The following is a 25,607-nucleotide window of genomic DNA, read 5'->3' on the forward strand; positions in this document are numbered from 1 at the left end:
AATATTTTAAGTCTAACAAAACACAAAGTGGAGAAAGTGAATGGGTCAGAATGCACTAAATGATTTGGGGAAACGGTACTTGGAAACAAGACACATCAGAATTACCATTGGATTCGATCTTATATAATAGCTACAGCTAAAGCTGTACATTTGAGACATGCTACCGTTTAATTATCAGCAATAGCTGAATATCGATTAAGTTATTTTAATTTCTAAATTGCTTCAGGGCTGGTAAGCCTGTCACTAGACTATACAAGTAATGTTTTGATAAAGGTAACTCAATTACACTGGAACAGTTCAACCGTGGACTACGTAACAAGGTGTGCAGAGATTCAATACAATAAAAACCTAGAGCTTACTCTAATGACAGTCGGGGCAGTTACACCAGATTGTCAATAAAAATTGTTCTGGTAAAATGCCCCACAGGCCATAATTTGGCCACAACAAGTTTGGCAATTTACAAATAGCCTACCGATGCCACCAGCCTGGCTCTGGTTGTTGGCCCTCTGTTATTACCCAGTCAGGTGTAAGAAGGGGCAAAACCCACCCAATTCTCTTTGATAACCAGGTTCCCATCCATGATGAAGTCTACTATAGTAGCCTAGGATAGAAAAGCTTTTCACATTGTGATCCGGGAAGCTGTGCATAAAGTAGACCGGCCACCAGGAAACAGTTCACCTTTTATATATATAAAAACAAGAAACCAGGCAAGCCTAGTTCAGCCGGCCCGCAATAAAAGTTAATCATGCCTGCCCTCTCGAGAATCGAAGCCGGGTCGCCCACATGAAAAGCATTATCATTCACCTCTATGCCACCAAACTGCACACATCCTGGTATAGCCTCTTTACATTATATTATTTTCACTCATTAACATCACGCCAAGTTTGAATATTTGGTTAGACACCATTAACTAGCATTAAACTGAGTAACGTTTATTAAGTTTACCTATGAACTGTTGTAGCAGTGAGGTTTTTGTCTATCCTGAACAAATCCTATTTTGCCACTGGCCGTTTTGACAGCTAATCAGCCATTTGTGAATGACATACAGTATCTATCAATATAGGTGAAGATAACTAATGATGGCCATTCGATGCTTCATTAGCGTTATTTTAGCAGTAGGATATTATGCTGGTAGCACTCAGATTTTCTTTATCACAATAAAAGCCATAATTGAAATGTATAAGGCAATATAGTTAACAATCTGGTATGTGAAAAAGAACCGACAAGAATAACATTGGAACGGACATTAAACATAAAATGTACAGACAATATTGTTAACTATATTTACTTATATAGTTCAAGGATGGCTTTTATTTTGAAAAAGAAAATCTGAGTTAGCACTGTTAGCACAATATCTTGCTGCTAGAAGAACGGTAATGAAGCCTCGAATGGCCATCACTAACGACAACGGGCTTTTTTGTCAAGTGAAAAGACGAGAGAGTCGTGAAGCCTGCAAAGTGTTTGTCTATCCTGAACAAATCCTAATATCCACCAGAACCGTTTTATTTTGTGCTTCCTATTACGTATCTACGGAAAGTTGTAGCCAGCAAAATATTTTCTGTCCTGAACCTCAGGCATAATGCGTTTTGACTGTTGCGGGAAGCAAACGTGGGACCTGCTGTTCTGGAGCCCACATGTGTAAAAGCTACGCTATTTAACAAGAGCCAGCCAGCCTACCTGCCTTTGTTTTGACCCATTTTTGGCCAAACTTGTCGTGGCCAAAAATCTCACACTAGTGATGACTAAATTGGAGTATGTGCAGATCCTTGGCTGAGTTTCCGTAATGTGTTTTCGCTGTGACTGAACATGTGTGTTTTACATAGGCTAGATAACAGCAATTTCAGAAAGTTGTCAAACTCTGTTAGTTGGGGGAGAGCAATGTAAGCCTCTGACGCTGTCCACACCGTTTTCTTGAATGAGTGAGTTGCGTACATAGACAGACCAACAATGACGATATATGAACTTACACAGCTTGTAGATATTCGTTGTTTATTTAATCCAAATAATTTGTCCTTTCATTTTTTTTTTTATATGAAAGTGATTAGGACCCTGAGTAATATCCAAGCTAAACAAACCTATAGTTGACAGTTGTGATAATTAACTAGCTACATTTTAGTCTAACCTCATTTACATTGAGAAATATTGACTGTTGACTATTTCAGTGAATTCCAGAGGTAGAATTACATTTTGTAATATACTTTCCATTATATTAGAACTTCCTCTGAGAGACTTACTACCTCATTAAAAGGGACCACTAGGTTTAGCCACAACAATGTTCTTGCTTGGTGGAAACTGCTTCTATATGTTGTGGTTAGATAGTGTGTGAATATGTGCGAAAGGGCTCCTTAGATGGAAAGTGTACAATAGAAATGAAATAAGGGAAAGGGGAAAGGTAGTTGGCACAGAAAGTTTAGCCTATCTTTTTTAGTTGCCCTTAGATGAATCCCAAATTGGCAGCTTCTTGTAATGTATTTCTCTGTTGTGATTCACTTTTCAATGTTTACCTTGGGGTTTTGTATTGATCGTGAAGTTTTTCTCTTGGCATAAATTATAGATCATGCGTTGTCAAGAGATCATTATTCATTTTCAACATTTTTGTAATATTAATTTTCTCTTCTCTAAACGCGAAAAATGCAACAGTTATCTAAGTCCTAGATGTGGGCTTGATGGTGTGGTAAAGAGGGGTAGTTATTGGGGTAATGTGGGGCAGAGAGGAGGCGGGGGGGTTAAAGAGTAAGCAGGGCGGGGCATAACAGGGGGTGGAGGGTAGATATGAGCGGGGGGGGGGGGGGGTTGAAAGGGCCAGCTGAGGGATGGTTGAAGACAAGTGATGGGGGCTACTGACCTGGCAGCATGTCTCCGCCAGGACATTCCTGTCCCACACTGGGCTATTGTTCCATGTTCTAACTCTCCTTTCCTTCGCCCCTGTTCTCTCTCTTTCTATCTTGTTCTCTTGTTCCCCCCTTTTCTCTATCTTCACCCAGTTCTCTCTCTTTTCCCTGGCCATGAAAAGGATGATGGGAACTGAACTCGGGGGCCAGCCTCTCCTCGTTAGCAACCTTGGGACCTGATGAAGGCAACATGCAATCTGAGGGTCCTTTGTTCTTCCCTCTTGTACAGTACATTGGTCTAGCCTGGGTCCCAACCTGTTTCTGTTCTGTTGCCAACAGACAGGCATCCTGGCTAACAATATCCTCTGATAAATACTTTGAGGTAACCACTGATTTCTGTTTTTAATGATTGAGAAATAACATTTTCCTCCCTTTTTGATCTTGATTTTTTTATTGAAATTGTGTTTTAATGATCTAAAGAAATAAGATTGTTTTGGAACAGCATCATTGACTTTGAGGTTATCCCAAAGAGAATAGTTGTTCAGTTTAAACTAGGTCCATGGGCATTAGGAACATCTTTCAAATCCTGCTCCCTTATTCTTTACCTTCAAAAACAGGGTCAGCTCCGATTCCAAATCCAGAAAAGTTATTGTTAATCAAAGGTCCAGTTTACTTTAAGAAAATTAAGATGAGTGATTTGTACCAGTGTATATTTACTTTTGGTTCTTCTTTGACCTCAGCTCATCTACAAAGCTCTGAAACCCCAAGAAGTGTTGTCCTGGACTCACACCCACCCAGCTCTGCTAGAAACCTGTAAGAACCTGTCACAGAGGAATGCATAGAGAAGACAAAAGGCTTCACACTGAGCTCATACTCAGCTTAACCCAGACATACACACAACACACCATATTCCCAGAACAGAACCACCTCTGAGAGACTGAAAATACAAAGGCAACACTAATTGCTAAAAGAAACTAGCAGTCTGCTGATTAATAGGACATATTGGAAATAGACAATTCACTCAAAAAAGTGTTTTAATAATAATAATGTCGACAAAGATATGTGAAATAAAGAAATGTAAAAAACATTGATACATTTAAACCCTATTGTCACCCTGGGTTTATGCCCGAACACCGCGATGTGCTCCCAAGCTCTGGGCCAGCTCAGGTAGGTGCGTCTCTTCAGGAGCTTCCTCGTGTGGTGGTAGGGGTTGTCCTCCAGAACCACCCGGATCAGCAAGTCCTTCTGCTCGCCAAACGTGCACAACCTGGAGAGAGCATGTGGTGTGCCGCTAACTGCAGAGAATTACCCCCACCTGCCACTCTCCAGAGCACCACTCACTCTCCAGGTGACGGCGGCTGATCCCGCGGATGGCCTAGCGGCTACCGTAGACGCTTCACAGGCGTGGAACTGATTAACTTTCACGCGTGTTCCTCTGCTTGGTGTCGTACAGATAAGCCAGGAAGAGATAGTAGGCGTGGACCACCTGTCGTCCCAGAAGATTCTAGGCGAAGGAGCCCAACAAGGAGGACTAGGGGAGTGAAGGAGACTTTTGTCTGCCGACCAGAAGTGGGTTTCCAAGTCCAGCAGTCTACTGCCACTGAGACTAAGCGGATACTCGTAGACAACCTGAGAGCTGTTGTTGTTTATCAACTACTTGTCATTGCTGTCGTCACATGCAAAAAGGTTTTTGGTATTATCCAGAGATACCAAGGCAGGGAGAGACATTTTTTCAGGTTGAACAGTGATTCCAATGCCCCATTTTCCATGCGGCTTATTTGACAGTCAAAGAGGGAAGGTTCCGTATGCCATTTGCCAGATGAAAACTTGTTCTAACCCGTCTTTAGAGCTGTCGGCGGCCTCATTACTTGAAACAATGACTCAGACAGATCACTTTGATTATTATCTGATATTTCCAGATCTGTCAGCTCACTGCAGGATTGCGGCAGTTCATTGAATGCAAAATTGTAATTGACATAACTTCGTTCAAGCACTCTGAACCCGGGTAAATGTCAGGCAATATTTACGAGAACCTTGATATCTGAGTACACCTCTTCCCGCAGTTTAGAAAGTATTAGTGAAACTAGATTACAGCTCACGCTTTGCAATGCCATATACTTGGAATATTCCTTAGTATGGCTTTAAACTGTTTTTTTCCACAATGTTAAATGTTACATTTTATGAGTCATGGATTGTGCATTGTTTTAGCGAGAATCAACTGACTGTATTAACAAGTGTCCAGATATATAACAGAAAGCAAGTACAAATGAAAAAAAAAAACTAGAGCCTATCATTGTATCAACATTGTTTTGGGGTTAAGTTAACCACGAGAATCCTGTAAATAAGAATCTATTCTCAGCATACTTACATGGTAAGATAACAGACACAATGTGACACTTGGTGACAAACATTGGTATACAATGCAATAATGAGAGGTCTGAGACAGTTGTAGGTCAACCTGAGATTGGGAGGGAAAGATCAGTGCGATCTTAGAAGAGCGGCTTCCAAAAGAGATCTTCAGCTGTCCCAAGAATAGAACCCTTTGGTGGCACAATCAATTGTTGTGGGTTGGAACCAACATTTTTCTAAGTAGTATTAAAAAGTGTTCTTTAAATTGTTATCCTATGGGTGTAGCCGAAAGTTCTTCATGGTTCTAGAGAGCAGGCCTGAATGAATCAGGAACTAAGAACTGGAACTGGGACATCACATGACTGCAAATCAACAAAATGTGCACATGAACAAATAGTGTGTGAATGTGTGTGACAGGGAAGTCTTACAAGTTGAACTCAATATCTGCGGGGCAGCTCATCTAAGTCTACCTTGAACTTAACAAACGTGTGTGATACCGACACTGAGAAGGATTAGCAGTTCGATCACAGTAGCAACCTAAATATTCAGAGAGAGCCCAGCAACAAAAAGCTACATTTTTTTTAATGCAATTCATGTGTGTCGTTAACAGAGTTGAAATAAAACAAAGCCTTGAATCATTATGCATAATAGCTGCCAAAGGCATAGTACAATTCTACATTTCAAGCAGCTATTACATATATAGCCTATTTCAACTTCTGGATTTAAATGAACAGTAAGTGCTTATTTCTTTGCCGACAAAAACACTGCCAAACAAAGGATTATCAGAGGATCAATGTGTGCTGGATAGATAATACTTCCAATATCTTTTTAGTACCAAAACAATAGATTAGTGTTGTTCTGCAGCTTAACAACGATTTCGACAAAATGTCTCCTGCTCTAACTGATCCTTTACAATCTTACTGAGTGTATACAGTATGCTGTCATTGGTAATGCACATGTTTTTATAAATATAGCACAAATCAACTCGTTTCTGAAACGCAGTTCATTGATACGTCCTTCTTCTGTGTTTTCGTTTTCTTTCACCATGACACACGTCCTGATTTGATCTGTACACTCAACTGTGGAACACTGGAACAATCCACTATTGAACTTTAAATGTCCTGTCTTGCTATGGAGTTCTAAAGACAAACTCTATGCTACCAGGCCGAGTCTGGCGATCTTCGCCGAGAGGAATGAGTGAAGGATGAAGACGATAGGCTTCGGACATGAGTGGAGGTCCAGCTGCTGAAAAAACCACAGCAGATCATTTTATGTTTTAATATCGTTCTATGAATTCTATTCAATGAGTTCAATTACAATTCTATATTTCATGAACAGAACCTCTATTATCAACATCACAGTTAAATGTATGGCCAATGGCAGATTATTATTTATATATTTTTTTTTTATATGAATCCTATTCTGCTTAACATAGAGGGGATTCTTTAGATACACTTATGTGTCTACATGTTTGTATTTAGTTAACTGTAGCTGGGTAGAATGGTAGACGATCGCTAATGAAAATAGTCTACTGGGTTTTGCCGTCCTCAAGGACATATTGTCTTATGTCATGCATACACAGAGACGGCTGTTGAGAAATGGCCCTGAAAAACAGCACAACTGCCATGCATAACGGCTTGGTTATGCTTAGTTAAAAACGACACTTACAATTTCGCCCTCTTTTCCACTGAAATCCAGGAAGAGCATCCGGATGCCGTCGTCCGAGGACATCTTGAGGCGTTCGAAGGGGTAGCTGAGCAGAGGTTTGGCCTGGTTCTGACGCCACTGGTTCTGGCGCGCCTGGTTTTGGAGCCCTTGGTTCTCTGGCTCCTCTCCCTGGGGCTCAGATAGGACAGAGAAGCCCTGCTCGTAGTGGATCACCAGCCGGCACTCCTGGCCCTGGTACATACAGCCTGAAAATAACACATCAGCATCAAGAATGTCACAGGCACCCTGAAACAGGATGAAACTCAGGTACAATAAGGGGATTTTCTAAAACGGATACAAACCAAAAGGATGAAAAATAATGAGAGAACTAAAGAAAACGTGAGGACAACAGAGTCAAGACCTGATCGCTGGGCACGTAATATGTGCTTGTCCCAGTTACTTTTTCTTCTGGACCTCAGGAAGAGGAGCTGCGGCTTTTGGTGGACCTACTGTGGATCCAGAGTCTACAGCCAGGCTGTAAGTTAATGGCCGGATCAGCCTGGTACTCCCAGCTTGTTACAGGGCACAAGCTAGGTCTTCACCAGACTCCTGGCTGCTTAACGGCTATGCTATGGCCAGATAAGGAGATGAAATTGGAGCAGATGGCAGGCTTTTCTTTTATCTATGAAGGTGATTTGCCTTGTGATGGCACCGAGAGAAAACAAAAAGTATATTTCTCATTACCCGTTGTTCTTTATGCAACCAGTCCCTGAACATACGGCCCTGCCTTGCCTGAAGACGTGTTATTAATATATAATGTCATACGCTTGGAAGAATTCTGATTCCTGGTCGGTTACAAATATAGTACAATCCACCACAACCGCCCCAATACTCATGCAGTCAATCCTGGCCCTAGTCTCCTTCTCTGACATCTCAGGTGATCAGGGCAGGATCAACCATCTGTCAGTGTCAACAAGCTGCTTTTAGCTAAACTTAACATTTCTTCCAGTTAACTCCGTCTTTAGGCCTTTGGGGCTCTCTTACGACAGGTAAAATCCTTTTGTAAAGACCCAAGCCAAGATAGAACACTTCCCTGATAGGCACACACTGCTGGCTAGAAAGACAAAAGGACTTTTCTTTGTAGGCCAGTTCTAAAGCTATCATAAATATAAACATGAATGTGTTCAATCAGATCGTCCTCACATTGCTGTCACAACATTGAAAGAAGATGTTTTATTGTGCGTCAATCAGATATGTACCGAAACCTTGTAATGGATGTTGTTGTTTCGGGCTCCACAATAAGGAAACCCTACTCCCTAAATGAAAGGCTTGATCTGTGTGACTCCCACCACTTTCCCACCAAAAGGGAAACACACACACACACACACACGGCTTGAGAAACAAAGACCCTTCTTTCAGGCCTGATAGCGAGTGGTGAAACACTGATCCCTCCTCAAGCCTAGCGAGGTGGATCTAGTTGGGTTCCTATAACTACCAGAATCCTGACTAATAAAAATGATTATCTGGTTGATCCAGGTAGCGGCTTGGTGTTCAGATCCACATGGTGGTAGCTCTACAGGGATATCAGCATACATGAGCCAGTCGATTGTGTCTGGCTCAGCAGGTTTGAATCCTTATTATCTTACAAATACCCACCGTGCTGACCTTTATCACAGAAACAAAAACAATTCTAAACTCTGATAGAAAATCTCCCAGTGATCATCAAAAGTAAATGGAAATAATCTACAGAGCCAAGGAAGGCCCTTTCCTCTAAAAATCCTAAATATGCTGGCAATCCCAGACACCTGAGTAGAGTTTATTCTTAAGACAAATACTGTAATACGATCAACAGTATTTTACTGTATATTTAAGATTACAATGATTTACTTAAATGTCACGAAAAACCCCAAAACACACATACCCAAAAGTCACAGAGGTTGATTGCGTGGCTCACTTTGTACAACTTTCATTAGTTGTTATTTTGTAGCATCAGATATGGGCCTTTGCAAAGCTAACAGTGTGTGTGACAGCTGAAACCCTGTCACAATAGGGAGGGGATATGTGATCTTCACGAGACCTCAGCGAAAACAACATTGTTGACATAGTTCCATCAGTAACCAGATACCCACTGCAGTTAGAACATTTCTGTTGAAATAGTCACATAACCTCGGAACGACTGATTACACAACTGATGAGTACAGGTGGGGAGGGGAAAGTAGGGAAATTGTAAAAAATTGTGAGTGAGTGTGCGTGCATGCGTGCACGTGTGAGAGAGAGAGCAAAAGACAAAGGGTGGAGGCAGGGATTAAAGGGTAACTGAGACTGCAGAAGAGTTCCCATGATACACTAAATGCCAGTCAGTGCCCTGCCTCCAAGTCCCGAGCAATACACAAACACCATACAAAAGATCTCACTTCATTACGTTTTGTTCCATTCAACAACAGCAGATCAGTCAGTACTTAAGGGGTTGTGACAGAGACCACGAGTAGCTTTCACTTAGCAGAGGCACTAACGTCGACACACGCATTAAGTTGGCACCCCACCCAACGCAAAACTCGTATCTATAAAATGACAGCAGCACACAGAAAACGTTTAACGGCACAAACCGGCACAAACCAACGACTATTTTGTGTGAATTTGGAGCATGTGGTCGGGCCGGGTGTCCTCAGAATGACCTATAAAATATTGAATATCCCCACAAATATTTCAGCACAAACTAACATTTCCACGGCACAAACCAGCACAAAAAGGGCACAAACAATGAAGCCTATTTTGCCGAAGTTTTGCCAACTTCACGCAGGTAACGTCGACTATTACCGACTTCTTTCCTCAATTTGGCCGGGGAGTGAAAACCCCCGCTGGTCTAACGCCGTTTTGCCGCCCTACCGTGGGCGAGACGACAGGGAGGCGCAGCGGTCCTACTTACTGGTGGTGACCTCCTTGATCATCTCGGCGGAGGAGTGACAGCCGGTGACAATGTGCCTGGTCCACAGCGCCAGGTCGCGGCTGGTCTCTGCCCTGAACAGGTGGGTCTCGATGCCAAGTCTCGTGCCCGTGCGTGTGGCAAAGGACAACTCCGACCCGGGCCGCGGAGATCCTCGATCTGGCCCAGAATGCACCAGTCTACAGTCAAACAAACAGGATTTTGTGATAGCTTTTTTTGGTCCTGGCCGGCGGCCTTAAAGAATGCTTCCTGTTTGAGAGAGACTTTGCTAGTTACATACAGAATTGGGGTCAATTTGATTCAAACTGTAGTCAATTCAGAAAGGGCACAAAATGAAAATCCATCTTGACATATTCCTTATTGTAGAGAACAGGAAACGCAGTGCATGATTTTGTCATCACTTATTGACAGACAACATAAAAACAGACTACATTAACGTGTTTGTTGACTTGACTTACGGCACCAGTCAAGGGTTCCAGATTGGCTAAAAAAGTCCATTAGTTTGGAGTAAAGCATCGACATGTGGCAACAATTTATTTTGTTTGTTTAGGCTGATTCCCATGTTTTCTGCTCACAGTGTAAGAAACAATGTTTAGCATAGCGTGTGGATAACCAAGAGTGTTTCTTACCCTATCACTAGCCTAAAGTGTGTATAGCTTACTGTCCATGTGTGTGTGTGTGTGTGTGTGCGCGAGAAGCAGACCTTGTTGCTAGCAGTGGGCATGTTTGTGGGTGTGTGTGTGTGAGAAGCGGACCTTGTCGCTAGTAGTGGGTATGTGTGTGTGTGTGTGTGAGTAGCAGACCTTGTCGCTAGCAGTGTGTGTGTGACGCAGACCTTGTCACTAGCAGTGGGTATGTGTGTGTGTGTGTGTGAGAAGCGGACCTTGTCGCTAGCAGTGGGTATGTGTGTGCAGGACTATGCCAGGACTCCTTCATCCGTGGCAGGCTGTCATAGAATAGCAGGTCTTTCTCTGTCACCATCACCAGGACTGGCTTCCACCGCTGCTTCTCATTCTCTGTCTGGAAGCACACACACACAATGTATTAGTACAGGGGGTTCAAAAATGTTGTGTGTAATTACAAGCATATAAAAAATGCTGACCCCTGATGCACCCCTAGGACCCCTGTTTTTAAAACCCTTCAAAAGAAACAGAGGATCAGGTTTCCTTGCTTACATACAAACACACCTGCATGTATCTGCTGCTAGCTACAGCGTACCTATTTTGATATGCATTGGGGGTTAGCCCCCAGAACACTTTGCAACAGACTGACAAGCACTCAGCAGGTGTCCACAAAAGTACAAGGAAAATCCTGAATGTCCTCTGCATTTTTCCACGGAATAACAATACGCAGGTTATTTTTTCCACAGGACGGCACTTTTGCTTGGCCCGTGAATAAACTCCAAACTCCAAAGTCCCAGACATCCAATACAACACTGTCTTGCATAACATAACTCAGCATAACAACTCTCATTATGAAAGCTTAGCCAGCACTCAATACACAGACTCCTAAGCCTCTTGCCTTTCCTTTGAAGTCCTCAGCTGTGAGAATACAGGATGTTGGTGGCCACGGATCAATTGTACAATATTTATTGGGGCAAAGGTTGCCAAATAGCCACATTAAAAGACAATGCACTCCATATAATCAGGCTCACATATGAAGATTTAACTAAAGCATTCACACAACCACACACTTGGTGTCTAATCATCATTCAGTGCATTGACTGTAAAGGTGCTGGTTCAAAACTGTCTCAGGAGAGTTAGAAGAACAACTTTCTCAAGGCTGAGGGCGTTCCTGTGGGCTATCTTGTTACACATCGGAGGGCTGACCTCCAGGGGGTTGTCCTGTGGGCTATCTGGTTACACATCGGAGGGCTGACCTCCAGGGGGTTGTCCTGTGGGCTATCTGGTTACACATCGGAGGGCTGACCTCCAGGGGGTTGTCCTGTGGGCTATCTGGTTACACATCAGAGGGCTGACCTCCAGGGGTTGTCCTGTGGGCTATCTGGTCACATTGTCACGCTGATCTCCAGGGGGTTGTCCTGTGGGCTATCTGGTCACATTGTCACGCTGATCTCCAGGGGGTTGTCCTGTGGGCTATCTGGTTACACATCGGAGGGCTGACCTCCAGGGGTTGTCCTGTGAGCTATCTGGTTACATTGTCACGCTGATCTCCAGGGGGTAGTCCTGTGGGGTATCTGGTCACATTGTCACGCTGATCTCCAGGGGGTTGTCCTGTGGGCTATCTGGTTACACATCGGAGGGCTGACCTCCAGGGTTTGTCCTGTGAGCTATCTGGTTACATTGTCACGCTGATCTCCAGGGGGTTGTCCTGTGGGGTATCTGGTCACATTGTCACGCTGATCTCCAGGGGGTTGTCCTGTGGGGTATCTGGTTACACATCGGAGGGCTGACCTCCCGGGGGTTGTCCTGTGGGCTATCTGGTTACACATCGGAGGGCTGACCTCCAGGGGGTTGTCCTGTGGGCTATCTGGTTACACATCGGAGGGCTGACCTCCAGGGGGTTGTCCTGTGGGGTATCTGGTCACATTGTCACGCTGATTTCCAGGGGGTTGTCCTGTGGGGTATCTGGTCACATTGTCACGCTGATCTCCAGGGGGTTGTCCAGTGGGGTATCTGGTCACATTGTCACGCTGATCTCCAGGGGGTTGTCCTGTGTTCAGGTATGACCCAGTAGTCTGTTGGCCCCGGCCCGCTCAGGGAGTCAGAGATGGCAGGACGGCCTGGCCACAATTTTTGGGGCCTTATAATTATTAATCAAGACAGTGGCATAGACTCAAGTGACTGCGTCCCAAATGGCACCCTATTTCCTACACAACACACTACTTTCAAAAGCAGAGCACAATGTAGGAAAAAAGGGTGTCATTTGGGACACACAGTGGGGAAGGCAGGCAGATCAGTGAGAGGAAGAACTCATTAAGAAGCCCTGGCAGACTTGACTGCCCAGAGTACAGGGCTTTAGTATACTCTGCTGTAGTTCTCTCCCTCTCTCTGCCAAACAGGACCTGACTAATGAGAGAGTGATGAAAGAGGATTTAGAGGTGAGGACCAAGAGAGGAAAAACCTCTGGGAAAACTCTCCCAGGATCAATAGTTGCAGCCTGCTGTACTGTTGTAGAAAGGCAGCTAAAATGCACCCATACTAGCCATACTAATGGAAAGATATACATTATATATTTAAATATGTTATATTTGTTCCCAGGAGTTTTCTTGGCTTTGCGTTGTATAAGACTCACACACTGCCACACAGGTTTGATAAGAAGGCTTGTTGAGCCTGAATGACGGTTAGCACTTTCCCCAAACCAAGCAGTGATGAGACCGCCCCCCTACCTTTTCGGCCAGCCAGCCGAGGTGTCTGATCTCTCTGCCCCCCACAATCCCTGTTCGTCCTGTGTGCTCTTTGACCTCCGCTATGACTTTAGTGATGAGGTTCGAGGTGGCAGACTGGATGACCCCGAACCAGGCCTGGGCTGCGGCCGTGTCTTTGCACCGTAGAACCACGGTGTGCTTGGCGTCCGGCGAGTGAAGCTCCAACTGCCTGGAGAAAACAAAAGCCACGGTCAAACGCACCGCAGCCGCACAGCTTTCCGTGGACATGAGAAACACGTGGTAGATGGATTTAAAGAAGTCACAGTCACTCGGCACTACTTGGTTCAACAAAGGCTACCCCAGAGGATGTCTGTATGTTCAGTAAAGGTCCTCAGTGAATTAAAATGATCACAAAGGCCAATGTGTCTCTTTTTTCTGAATATAAACAGTTATTACTTCCAAAAGTCATCATGGGTTGATCAGGTTTTGTCTCTTGTAAGCTGTGCAAAAAGTTTACCATTACCTAAAAAGAAGGAATAATTTTTGTATTGTAATTAATAAGTAGGATATACTCATTCTGTTACTAATTTAGCTAAAACAAATAAATTAAACAAATTATGAGGTAGGATATAACTGTTTTTTTTACCTCAGAGGCAAATCTGACTGTTGATGAATGGACTGGCCATTAATCAGAGACTATGAGAGACTATGACGTCATGATGTCACAATCCACTAGATCAAGTCCAGGTGTTCTCTATCCTTCCCTGTGTTTCCCCTCCCATTCCCCCGCCACAGCTAAAAATAGAAACTGTGGACTTGATTCAGAAGAAACAGAAGCCAGATGTGGCGTAGAGGGAGCTTCAAGTGTTTGCATTTGTTTGAGACAGACAGAGAGGTTCCTGGAAAGAGGCCCAAGGCATTATTCTCTACAGACATGCCAGTTTTAAAAACAACTTCATGTCTTTTAGATTCTTAAGCTGGGCTTGAATACGTTCGACTGGCGGGATTGAAACCAACAGAATAGTTTCTGCACTAAACTGGTGTTTATTTAAACCCAGGCGTGCATTTAAACCCAAGTGGCCATTTGAACCCAGGTGTGTATTTGAACCCAGTTGTGTTTTTGACCCCAGGTGTATACTTGAACGCTGGTGTGTATTTGAACCCAAGTATTTAAACCCAGATGTGTATTTGAACCCAAGTATTTAAACCCTGGTGTGTATTTGAACCCAAGTATCTAAACCGAGATGTGTATTTGAACCCAAGTATTTAAACCCAGGTGTGTATTTGAACCCAAGTGTTTAAACCCAGGTGTGTATTTGAACCTAAGTGAATATTTAAACCCAAGTGAATATTTGAACCCAGGTGAGTATTTGAACCCAGATGTGTATTTGAACCCAAGTGAATCTTTGAACCCAGGTATGTATTTGAACCCAGGTGTGTATTTGAACCCAATTATCTAAACCTAGATGTGTATTTCAAACTAAGTATTTCAACCCATGTATGCATTTGAACCCAGGTGTGTATTTGAACCCAGGTGTGTATTTGAACCCAGGTGTGTATTTGAACCCAGGTGTGTATTTGAACCCAAGTGAATATTTGAACCCAGGTGTGCATTTGAACCCAAGTGAATATTTGAACCAAGGTGTGTATTTGAACCAAGGTATGTTCTGCCCCTCTGAGGCCCATTCAACCAGGTAAAGTATTTTCAACAGAGAAATGTACTGTGAATCCAGGACCAATAAACCTTGATTCCATTGTAGTCAGACGTCCATAATATTCAACAATCACACCTTAAACCCCTAGTTCTGTTTTCAGTGCTCAGACATTATTGCAAAAGAAAAAGGGCTGCAGAGAAGTTACTGTAGTATATTTCTGGTCTTTTTTCACCACAATGTAAATTTCCTCAAATCAAAAACATTTACAAAAGGCAAATCTCAGTTTCAAGAAGGCTAGGCCAGATAAAAAAATCTCAAAGCTGCCTTTCACCTAATTTAAAATGGTTAGGGTTTAGATTAGGGTTAAGGTTAGGATTTTGGTTAGGGTTGGGATTTAGGTTCGGGACGGCCCCAGGATCCTGGAGGTAAGAGTTAGGGCTTAGGTTAGCGTTTAGGTTAGGGTTAGGATTTAGGTTCAGGACGGCTCCAGGATCCTGGACAGCACTAACCATTTACTAAAGCAGTAAATACGAAGCTGTGTCTATTTATAGCCCCAGAATAAACAAGAGGGGCCTCCAGACCAAACCCAGACCTGTAGAGAGACATGAGGGAGAGGGAAGGGCTGGGGGGGGAGATGGATAGAGAGAAGGGATGGAGGGACAGGCTATAAATCTTTCTGGGTGAGGAACCCCCCCCCCCCCCCGGCTGAGTAGCATGGACGTCTCCCAACAAACAGCTGTCCACTCCTCTACCAGTCAACCCGCCTGCATCACACATCAGGGAAGATTCAGTCCCCAGTTTGGTTGTGTGTATTACTTTGTGTGTGTATAGGTACAATATATGTATTTTTTGTGTCTACAAATGTGTGTGTTTGTGTTCATTGGAGAAGGGGGAAGAGGAGAAGAGTTCAAGGGGGCTGCTCATTCTATATTTGGTTAAAGAATTTGACTTGTGCCAGAAAATCCCAGAAAGGGGAAGAATCCTCCATCTCACACACACACACACACACACACACACACACACGGGTTACAGGGCATATCAACATTCTGACAACATTGGCAGGTGTAGATGCAGTCACAGAGTGATGATGTCACACACAGTGGTGGAAATGAATCACATCACAAGGATGGCATTCTGTTTTCCTGAGAGACAATAATCACCTGACAGCACTTCCCCTCGCACAACCTCTGTAACGTGAGGCAGTCTGACACTGACGATCCATTCTCAGTAATGTAGTGATTACATTTCACTACAATGCCAGCCAAGTTCCCGATCAGGCTGGTTGATATATCATATTTATCTTTATATTGTTTTTACAGTAGTGTATTTTACAATAAAGGAGTTCTGATTCAGTGGACTTTTTCACCAATCCATCTGATCCTAGTTTAGTTTAGCGTAAAGCAGAAGGAGAGAGTGGCTCATAAAAACACTTAGAATGATGTTGTTAGTGCACAACTCTTAAAATAAAATTCTGAAATTGGATTATTTACAAACGGGGAGTTCTGACGCACAGGAAAAAATCTGAAACATGGTGCTACAATGTTTTGGCCCTGTTGCCTAGCTCTAGTCCCAGACTGGTTAGTGCAGGTGGGTCAAAACCAATGGTAATTGGTTCTACCCCACCCACTAGTTTGGAGGCAGGCTTGTGGAACAAACCCTGGACGAAAATCAATTACTCCAACATTGAAAGTAACTCCTATTCACAAAAGTAACCAAAGGACATTTTATTTTATATTCTTCAACTTGCAACAAAATATTAAATTAAATACTTAATGCTGTAATGAGTTCAGTATAAGTAGGGTGAGCTACACTGTTCTTTATTGAATAGTTTAGTCCTGGGTTCTAAGCAGCTCTATTACATAATGCTGTTCACAGTGTGTTTAATATTATATCACCGACCATAGACCAGGGACACAGAACAACCGGACCAGTCAGACTCAAGCCACTTCCCTCCTTCTGCTATTTACGACTATTCCACATAGTTACAGAGTTACGCTGTCAGTACAGCAGCAAGGACCGAAGAAGGACCGGTTTACCAGAGACATATTGACCCTAGACCTGGACTAAAAGCACGCTCAAATAACCAGCAACACCACGCCATTATGGTGACAATCAAGAAGCTAATCACAAAATGGAACTTGAAGAGAGTGATTCAGCCAGCGCCCAATGAAAACCTGCTATCTGTTTGGGTGGAGGGATAATGTTGGTGTATTGCATTTCCTTTCAGAGAGGGGAGAGCATCTAGATGGAAGAACTGGAGCCAGGAAGATGCCTCCAGAGATTAAAAAAGTGATGTTGGTAGAGGGCTAAGTCGTTTCCACAAGTCTCCCAATGAACGTGGGCAAACTTTGAAGCAAGTCTCTGTGAAACGTAAACTTTGAAGAAACTTGTTTCCAAACGGCTTTGATATAATGGAGGTTGACCCGATGGAAAGTAAACCAGGGTTCAACCATCGTACGTGGGAGGACCAGAACAGATCAGAGAGGACATGTGAGACAGGCTACAGTATCTGGATCACCCAGGGATTATTGCCGTTGTCATTATCTGCAGTAAATGATGGCAGCTTCCTCTTGTGCATAATTACCCTGCTTAGTATTGGCAAATTGGCATGCTTCTAGAACAAGGAGTGTGTGTGTGTGTGTGTTTTTTTTATTTTATTTTTTTTACATGTCGCCGTAACAAGGAGGTGGCATGGGAATGATCTCATTGTTGCTTCAACTTTCTCTTTCTGACCTCTACACTCCACACATGGCGACTGCCGTCAGGCTGATCAATGGCGTGCAGTTATTGAACTGCCCTGCACGGATAGGATCAGTCAGACCAGGGAACGGTATAGACAAGGCTAGCATGATAACAGGTGAAGTCAAAGGCAGCTTGAAACCTTGGCTTGATAAAGAACTTAGTCGCTCTTAGTCGCATCTAACTGTTCGCCCTCTCCTCTTTCTACCTCTCTCTCTCTTTTCCTCCTCTCTCTCTTTTCCTCCTCTCTCTCTTATAATCCTTTTTTTGTCTCCACTCTCTTTTCTCCTAAGGCCCTCTCTCTCTTCTCTCTCCACCCACTCAGAGATATCTTTGAGGAGATAACACAGTGACAAGACAGTCTAAGTGAAACCAGTGAATGTCCACCTATCGTGGCACCACCTGCCAGCGCCGTGTCACGGCAAAGGGAGTCATTACATACACACCTCAGGCTGTGAAACATAACAATGAAAGATGTTGTTATGGTGGTGAGGCCTTTACCTGTTCTCTGGGTCCGGCGTGTTCATGCTCCTGGTGATGTAGCCCATCTTCAGAGGGATGCACCTCCTGTCCCCCTGAAGTGACACAGTGGGGGCGAGGGGGATGTCGGACTGGGGACTACCCAGCCTCGGGGACTCCGGCGGAGGGGTCTCCCAGCCAATCTCCGACACCGGGGACCCCTTCTTCACGTAGGGTGTGGCCTCTCGCATGTACTTCACTGGAACGGACAGAGACAGCAGCGATTTCATGGATGCTTTCTTTGCGTAAGTTCCCCTCTAAATGTGACCGGAATGCAACGAAGCGTGGTACCGTTCTAGCAGGTACGTTTATCCGGCCTATAACGTGCACAACAAACACGATACCCGCGTACCCTGTCGAACACTTTCTGTGAACTCAGAAACATTGCAGCTCCGCGGGAATACGCCGGGAGACGTTCTTTGAGAGGATTACGCGGATTGTGCCAAGCTAGTGGATGTGAACCTGGCCAACAGCTGAGAGCTTAGAGCAATTAGAAGTATTTCATACCACACAAAGCCTAATCCTGCCTCAGCTTGCACAGCTCTGGAACATGTGATTTCGTGGTAATTTGGTGGACCCACAGTTTCACGGACACAATCTCTACAACATGTGTAAACCACAGCCTTGATCATGAGTGACGCCAGATGTGGTTGAGGTAGCTAATATAGCCCTAAACTAAACAAACTGTGACGGGCTCCGTAAATACGTCCTCTTAAATGCATCGTTTTCGAAAACAGCCAGGGCCCCCCCGCCACGTTAAATGCTTCGCACCGCCTTCAACAGGGCCGTGGCAACACGCTGCTGTCGAGCACTCGGTAAACTTCGGAAGGCCTTAGCTCCATCTCTAGGGAGACATTTGGAATTCTCGCAGGAACGCCAGGCCAAACCGATCAGCTGGAGACCCACCAACAGACGAGTGGATCCACCAAACAAGTTTGTCCGCAGATTGTATTTAGAGAAAATTGGGCCAGTGATTGAAAGGTTGCCGGTTCGAATCCCTGGTGTTGACGGGTTCTAAAAAAATAAAAAGATGCACTTGAGGAAAGCACTGGAATGTACGGCTCCTGGTAGGTAGCTCTGCGTAAAAACATCTGCTACATTACTGAAATATACATTAATAAGTTCAGCCACCAGTGGAATGTTTTCAGAGTGAGATCATATAACGATCTAAGTTTGAGTTCCCTCATCCACTCTCTTCTGTCTCTGACACTGTTTTCATAGTTTCTCATCTCTGTCACTGACATTAGTGTGTTGCTTGCATTAGCCTCAATTATATCCCTGCTTAAATCAGAATTTCAATAGGTTGAACAGACTCGCCAGTTGATAAAATACTACATTAAAACCAAGCCTATATCATGAACACTGACAGCATCTTCAAAGTGTAGTACGATGGCCAGAATCAGTGTGTGTGGTTTCTCAACTCTGTCCCAAAATAGAAATGTTCCATGAAACTGGGTGGGCGGTATTTCTAAGTTTATGATTATTGCTACGCCCAGCCCTAAACTTCCTGATTAATACTATACCCAGGCCTAAACTACCTGATAAATATTATGCCCAGGCCTAAACTTCCTGATTAACACTATACCTAGGCCTAAACTACCTGATTAATATTATGCCCAGGCCTAAACTTCCTGATTAACACTATACCTAGGCCTAAACCTCCTGATTAACACTATACCCAGGCCTAAACCTCCTGATTAACACTATACCTAGGCCTAAACCTCCTGATTAACACTATACCCAGGCCTAAACCTCCTGATTAACACTATACCTAGGCCTAAACCTCCTTATTAACACTATACCTAGGCCTAAACCTCCTGAATAAAACTATACCTAGGCCTAAACCCCCTGATTAACACTATACCTAGGCCTAAACCTCCTGATTAACACTATACCTAGGCCTAAACTACCCGATTAATATTATACCTAGGCCTAAACCCCCTGATTAACACTATACCTAGGCCTAAACCTCCTGATTAACACTATACCCAGGCCTAAACCTCCTGATTAACACTATACCTAGGCCTAAACCTCCTTATTAACACTATACCCAGGCCTAAACCTCCTTATTAACACTATACCCAGGCCTAAACCTCCTGATTAACACTATACCTAGGCCTAAACCTCCTGATTAACACTATACCTAGGCCTAAACCTCCTGATTGACACTATACCTAGGCCTAAACCTCCTGATTAACACTATACCTAGGCCTAAACCTCCTGATTAACACTATACCCAGGCCCAAACCTCCTGATTAACACTATACCTAGGCCTAAACCTCCTGATTAACACTATACCCAGGCCTAAACCTCCTGATTAACACTATACCTAGGCCTAAACCTCCTGATTAACACTATACCTAGGCCTAAACCTCCTGATTAACACTATACCCAGGCCTAAACCTCCTTATTAACACTATACCTAGGCCTAAACCTCCTGATTAACACTATACCTAGGCCTAAACCTCCTGAATAAAACTATATAGGGCCACAGTGTCACCGGACCCCCCCGTCTCAGTTTCCAAGGTGTTACGCTGCTATATTATTGTGCTGGGGGACATGAGGGATGTACTACTAACTTTTCTCCGTTACCTCCAATTTTAAATTTTAGAAGGAGATGAGGTCCTGGTCCACACCGGCGGATTACCTGGTTTGGGGGGACCGTTGCTGTTCCTGTCCTTGTCCACCTGGTCATACTTCTGACCTAGTCTAAAATCGAATATACTCTGGATTTAGCCAAGAGAAATTTATTTATTATTCCAATTGGACTCTTAATATCTCACCCGGCACAGCCAGAAGAGGACTGGTCACCCCTCTGAGCCTGGGTCCTCTCTAGGTTTCTTCCTAAAATTCGACCTTCTTAGGGAGTTTTTCCTAGCCACTGAAATTCAACACTGCTGTTGTTTGCTCCTTGGGGTTTAAGGCCGGGTGTCTCTGTAAAGCACTTTGTGATAACTGCTGTTGTAAAAAGCGCTTTATAAATAAATTTTGATTGATTGATTGACTATACCTAGGCCTAAACCTCCTGATTAACACTATACCTAGGCCTAAACCTCCTGATTAACACTATACCCAGGCCTAAACTACCTGTGGGATTGTTTGTGCTGCCAAAGGCAAATGAGCTCAGAAACTGAACGTAAATAATTATCAGGTAACTTTAGCTTTTTTGGTAATTAAACTACCTGCTAAATATAGCATATAAGGAATTAAAGATTGCATTGTGAGACGAGCATGGCTCTTAGGTCTGAAATAACATGAAACTAGTTTTGGCCATTTCGACAAGTGTAATAATAACCAAGTCATTGTGCTCTCCTCCTATTAGCTGGACTCAGCCTTTAGAACTAGTTACACTCATTACATTGGCGCAGAATGGGAATCTTTGTTAGCTGCTCTCATTAAGCTCAGAGAAGAAAATGGATAATTTGACAAGTGTAACTTCTAAGTGAGTAACACAGGCCAGAAACAAAAGAGCCCCTTTATGAGAAGTTAATTGTGGAATAGAAAGGTACTATATTTGCCCATAGGAAAGACAAGCAGATAAGCTACTGTAGCAGCAGGTCAATGACATTTTCCCTTCAGATGTGTTTCTCTTGAATGGATATAAAGACAATTATGAATTATTTTTGTATGCACTGCAAACTGACTTTGACAATATCGATACAATGGGACTAGATGGGTGATAACAGCTCAGTCAGTAGAGTTGTATCTGCAGAGAATGTTCAAATAGTCTATAGATTGGTATCGACACGTCATGGTAAATAAAGAGAATATCCTTCCATCTAATCCTACTCTCAAATATTTGTATTCGTTTAAAATACTAATTTGATAAAGCGATAGTTCGCTAACATGACAAATGCACTACAACCCCTGGATAACCTGCAGCATCGCTAAAGGTTGAAACTGGATGAATAAACTGTTTTGTCTCTAAAACCCAAACTCTGTCAACTACTTGCTATACATTCAAATGGTAAATGGAACATAAAAGGTACAATAAAATGTGTGTGTGTGTTGTAAATACGAAGATTAAACCTGAGGTTTTCTGACAGATCCCTAATATAATGGAAAATACAGATAAAGATTTTGGCCCAGGGATCTTTGGAATAAATCCAGAGGGCGTAAAACATAATGCAATTTTATAAATCCACAATAACGTTTGTAACCCAGCACAGAAACGACTTGGCATGCTCATGTTGGCCACAGCAGCCTAAGTCTACCACCTATTATCGTTTTTTTTCTAAGTAGTACTCATTGTATTCCCCAAATTCGCTGTCATCTTGCAAGATATTTCCCGTTAAGCTGCAATTGGTTTCTTTTGATGACAGGATGATGACATGACGTCACTACGACATACAAGATCCTCACCCAAAATTGGTTAAGAAACCCCAGGTGACAGGAAGTTGTGTCACCAGAGAAGCTGTTACAAGTGAGCCTAAACAAACACACGCACAGACCGGAAAATGTGATGACAGCCAACAGCCAGGAGAAACAAGAGGTCATCGGAAAATGACTGAGTTCCTGTAGTGCCGCTTGGGACGAGGGCGGATGATTACAACAGGTGTATTACACCGGATGTAACGTCATAGTTAGCGCGCGCACGTTATTGTACATGCAATATAAATAACGCACTTCTACAGAATATGATGTCCAGGTAGTGCAACACCTGACGAGCCCAGTATAGCCGAGGACTTGGCTCTGCAGTCTAACGTGTCGACAGACATACTGACCAGGAGCTGAAGGCTATGCGAGTGGATGCGCTCGCCGCCAAGTTGCTCTGGAGGAGAGCATCTGCTGGATTACTTAAATGTAAAATGTATCCTGTGAGAGTGGCTGGGACACTGCTGTCCTCCGGGAGTTACTGCTCCTGTAAGGCACGTCAGATGTTTCCTCATCTTCCCTGACTTCTGCTCCCTTGGGCTCCCTTTCTCGAGTCAAATGCTGTACCTTAGTTTGTATTTAACCTTTATTTTGATAGGGAGTCATGCAGAGACCAAATGTCTCTTAAAAATGTGACCTTTACTGAGGACACCTACAGTGGCCTATAGGCAAAGGCATTCACTGTAATCATTTTCAAGTCATTGCAACAACCAAACAAGGGATTTTATCCTGCCATAATCAATAATACGCTAAAGTGTGTATGAACATCTTGTTCTTAGCTCCTTCAGAGCTGTTATAAGAGACAGACTGTTAAGGGACAATGCATTCCTTTCCAGTAAGAGTGAACTTATCATTACCTCCAAGGACCTCTGCTCTGTTCTGCTCGCTTTCCTCTGACATAGTGTCAACTTTAATAACCTTGCTCTCTCAAGTGTGTTTGTGTGTGTGTGTGTGTGTGTGTGTGTGTGTGTGTGTGTGTGTGTGTGTGTGTGTGTGTGTGTGTGTGTGTGTGTGTGTGTGAATGAGAGTGAGAGCGAGATAAACCTGCTCTTTACCGGGAAGGTCAGGGTGTTTATACAAGGCAGCGGACCGTTAACTGTCTCAACTGTCAATTTGACGGCTTCATGTTTTCTGTATTCAAATCATAGCATGGGTAGCATTTAGTTAAGTAGGCCTATGCGACACTTGTCAACCCTTAAATGTTCACGTGTACCGCGTGCGCGCGTGTATATTTCTGGGCAAAACTTGATATTAGACTCCAAGTCGCGCGATTCAGTTGTGGGAGGTTGGATAGTAACAAAATGAAAAAGGTTTAATTTTCCCATTTATTTTGATGAGGAATATTAATGAACGTGTTAACAGTATACTGAACATGTTTATTTTGGCAGGTGTATGAATAGGCCTATTTAACTTTAATTTCGGTTTCTTGGGAAACCGAAATGAAACCCTTTTGCTAAATTAAAAGTATTACAAAAAGTAGCCTAGTTCTCAGTTGATAGGTTGATAACCCACATGTGAAGGAGCAAACATTTCCATTTGCGTAATTTTGCTGGCAGAGTGATGTGTAGGCTATATTCTGTTTTGAGTAGCCTATGTCCATAGTTTACCAAGACCCCATGAGGGGAAACCGGGAAGAACACATAACAGGGTGGGGAAGTTGATCCAGTTTCTTACCTTCCAGCGTCACCTCTCTACCCGCTCGTTTGAGCGCCTGCACCGCCTCGTCGTGCGTAGCATCCCGCAGGTTCACACCGTTCACGGATAGAATTGCGTCCCCCACATACAAGGCTTGGGTCTGATCCGCAGCGAGACCTTTGAAAATCTTACTAATAAGTATCGGCATTTTATTCTCCTTTCCTCCTTTTATACTGATACCTAGTCCCCCCACTTCTTGCTTTATCACCTTCACACATCTTTTTCTGTTCGCTATCGCCTCTGGCACTTGCTCGGATAAATCCGTGAAAGCTGTCCTCGCCGCGGTTTTCGGACTGTTCGTGGGATCCTGGTGAGTGGCGTCGCTGCCGTAAGATCCATTTGTGATGCCGTTAAGGTTTACATTATTTCCCTGGTCCTCGCAACTCAGCGTCAGAGCTTCTTCGTTCAAGTTGGCCAAAACTTTGTGCCATCGGTCCCTCACCAAAACCTCTAAAAATCCACTTTTTTGCACTCTGTTCCCCGAAATTACTGTAGCTACCGCCATCTTTGGAGCATTATGTTAGAATGCCATGCGATTGTGGTGAATGATATAAACTCACATACGACTTTAATGCCAAACTCTCAGGCAGGGATTTCCAATAGTTCAGCAACTTCTGCTCGCCTCTTTTTTGGCAAGAAACCTAGCCTATGGCCCATTTCCAACAACTCATATCCTCTTTGGGTGGAGCGAACTACGGGCATTCCCACTGAGCAAATCAATTTTCTGTTCTTACAGAACGGAGCTGAGTGTTGTGTTAAAGTAAAATCTACATGCATGTCTCCAAACGAATTATTCTCTCATCGAAATCGTACTACATCGGGTCAGTTTGTCTCCTGACAAACATTGGGCCACCGTCATGCTTGTTCGGTTCAGAAGGCGACGTGTGTGAAGGAATGTCCCCATGCTGGTCCCGACTTTAGTGACGTTGGAGGTACCCCATGGGCCCCTGTCCCATCCATGCAGCACGACGGACTCGTAGTGTTTGCTCCTCTCGGGCGAATGAATGAGAACATATTTGGTTTAACGCAATATTTGCCACAAAATGACAGTAAAATGTGTAAAATCGTCTCTTTGGCAAACACCAATGCCAAAATGCACGTTAAATGATATATATGTTACATATACTGTACATTATTGTCACAACAACCATTACATGATTTATTATATGCTTAGTGTAAGTTATGCAAAATAAATACATACGATAGAGGAAAGGTTTCGTTTCTTGTAAAGGCGGAAAAAACTTTGTTAAAGTGTGTTAGCGCCATCTGATGGTAAATGTGCTACCAGTCTGTCATAATCTGCTGTACACGTCGACGATCGACAATGCTGTAGTGGTCGCACAAATTGGACTCGAAAAACATAAGCTAATCTTTTTTTTCCGTGTCTTTGAATATTTATAAGGTCATTTCTGAGAAAGATGTTTTTATATGGAAAGAACAGAGTGTCATTTTATTACCCTTGTTTTCTAAAGCTCCATATCGTTCCTCTGTATTTAAATAATTGATTGTTTATCTGAGCTGTATTT

At 43.4% G+C, this 25,607-nt stretch overlaps 1 protein-coding gene and 1 long non-coding RNA gene across 2 annotated transcripts; one reads left to right on the plus strand and one right to left on the minus strand.

The window, feature by feature from the left end:
- Positions 1-1,474: 1,474 nt before the first annotated feature.
- Positions 1,475-4,293, plus strand: LOC109616750. Its single transcript, XR_002198012.2, has 3 exons — positions 1,475-1,752; positions 2,985-3,213; positions 3,572-4,293. It is a non-coding gene; the product is annotated as an uncharacterized LOC109616750 (long non-coding RNA).
- A 1,451-nt stretch (positions 4,294-5,744) lies between these two features.
- sntb1 (syntrophin, basic 1) lies at positions 5,745-25,057 on the minus strand. Its single transcript, XM_010880432.3, has 7 exons — positions 24,061-25,057; positions 17,995-18,211; positions 13,121-13,328; positions 10,655-10,791; positions 9,754-9,950; positions 6,849-7,093; positions 5,745-6,425 (listed from the first exon to the last, which is right to left on the minus strand). Exons 1-7 carry the CDS (start codon positions 24,584-24,586, stop codon positions 6,333-6,335), a joined length of 1,623 nt encoding a protein of 540 aa, XP_010878734.1. The 5' UTR covers positions 24,587-25,057; the 3' UTR covers positions 5,745-6,332.
- Positions 25,058-25,607: the final 550 nt, after the last annotated feature.

This window comes from Esox lucius, chromosome 16 (genome assembly GCF_011004845.1).
Source record: "Esox lucius isolate fEsoLuc1 chromosome 16, fEsoLuc1.pri, whole genome shotgun sequence".
NCBI classification, from domain to species: domain Eukaryota; kingdom Metazoa; phylum Chordata; class Actinopteri; order Esociformes; family Esocidae; genus Esox; species Esox lucius.

Excerpts from the sequence above, each read along its gene's own strand:
- sntb1 (XM_010880432.3), bottom strand. The coding sequence starts at position 24,586 with ATGGCGGTAGCTACAGTAATTTCGGGGAACAGAGTGCAAAAAAGTGGA. Across the intron at positions 10,792-13,120 it reads TCGGCTGGCTGGCCGAAAAG|ACAGAGAATGAGAAGCAGCG; the intron begins GTAGGGGGGCGG and ends GTGTGCTTCCAG. Across the intron at positions 6,426-6,848 it reads GTGGAAAAGAGGGCGAAATT|CAGCTGGACCTCCACTCATG; the intron begins GTAAGTGTCGTT and ends TGGTTTTTTCAG.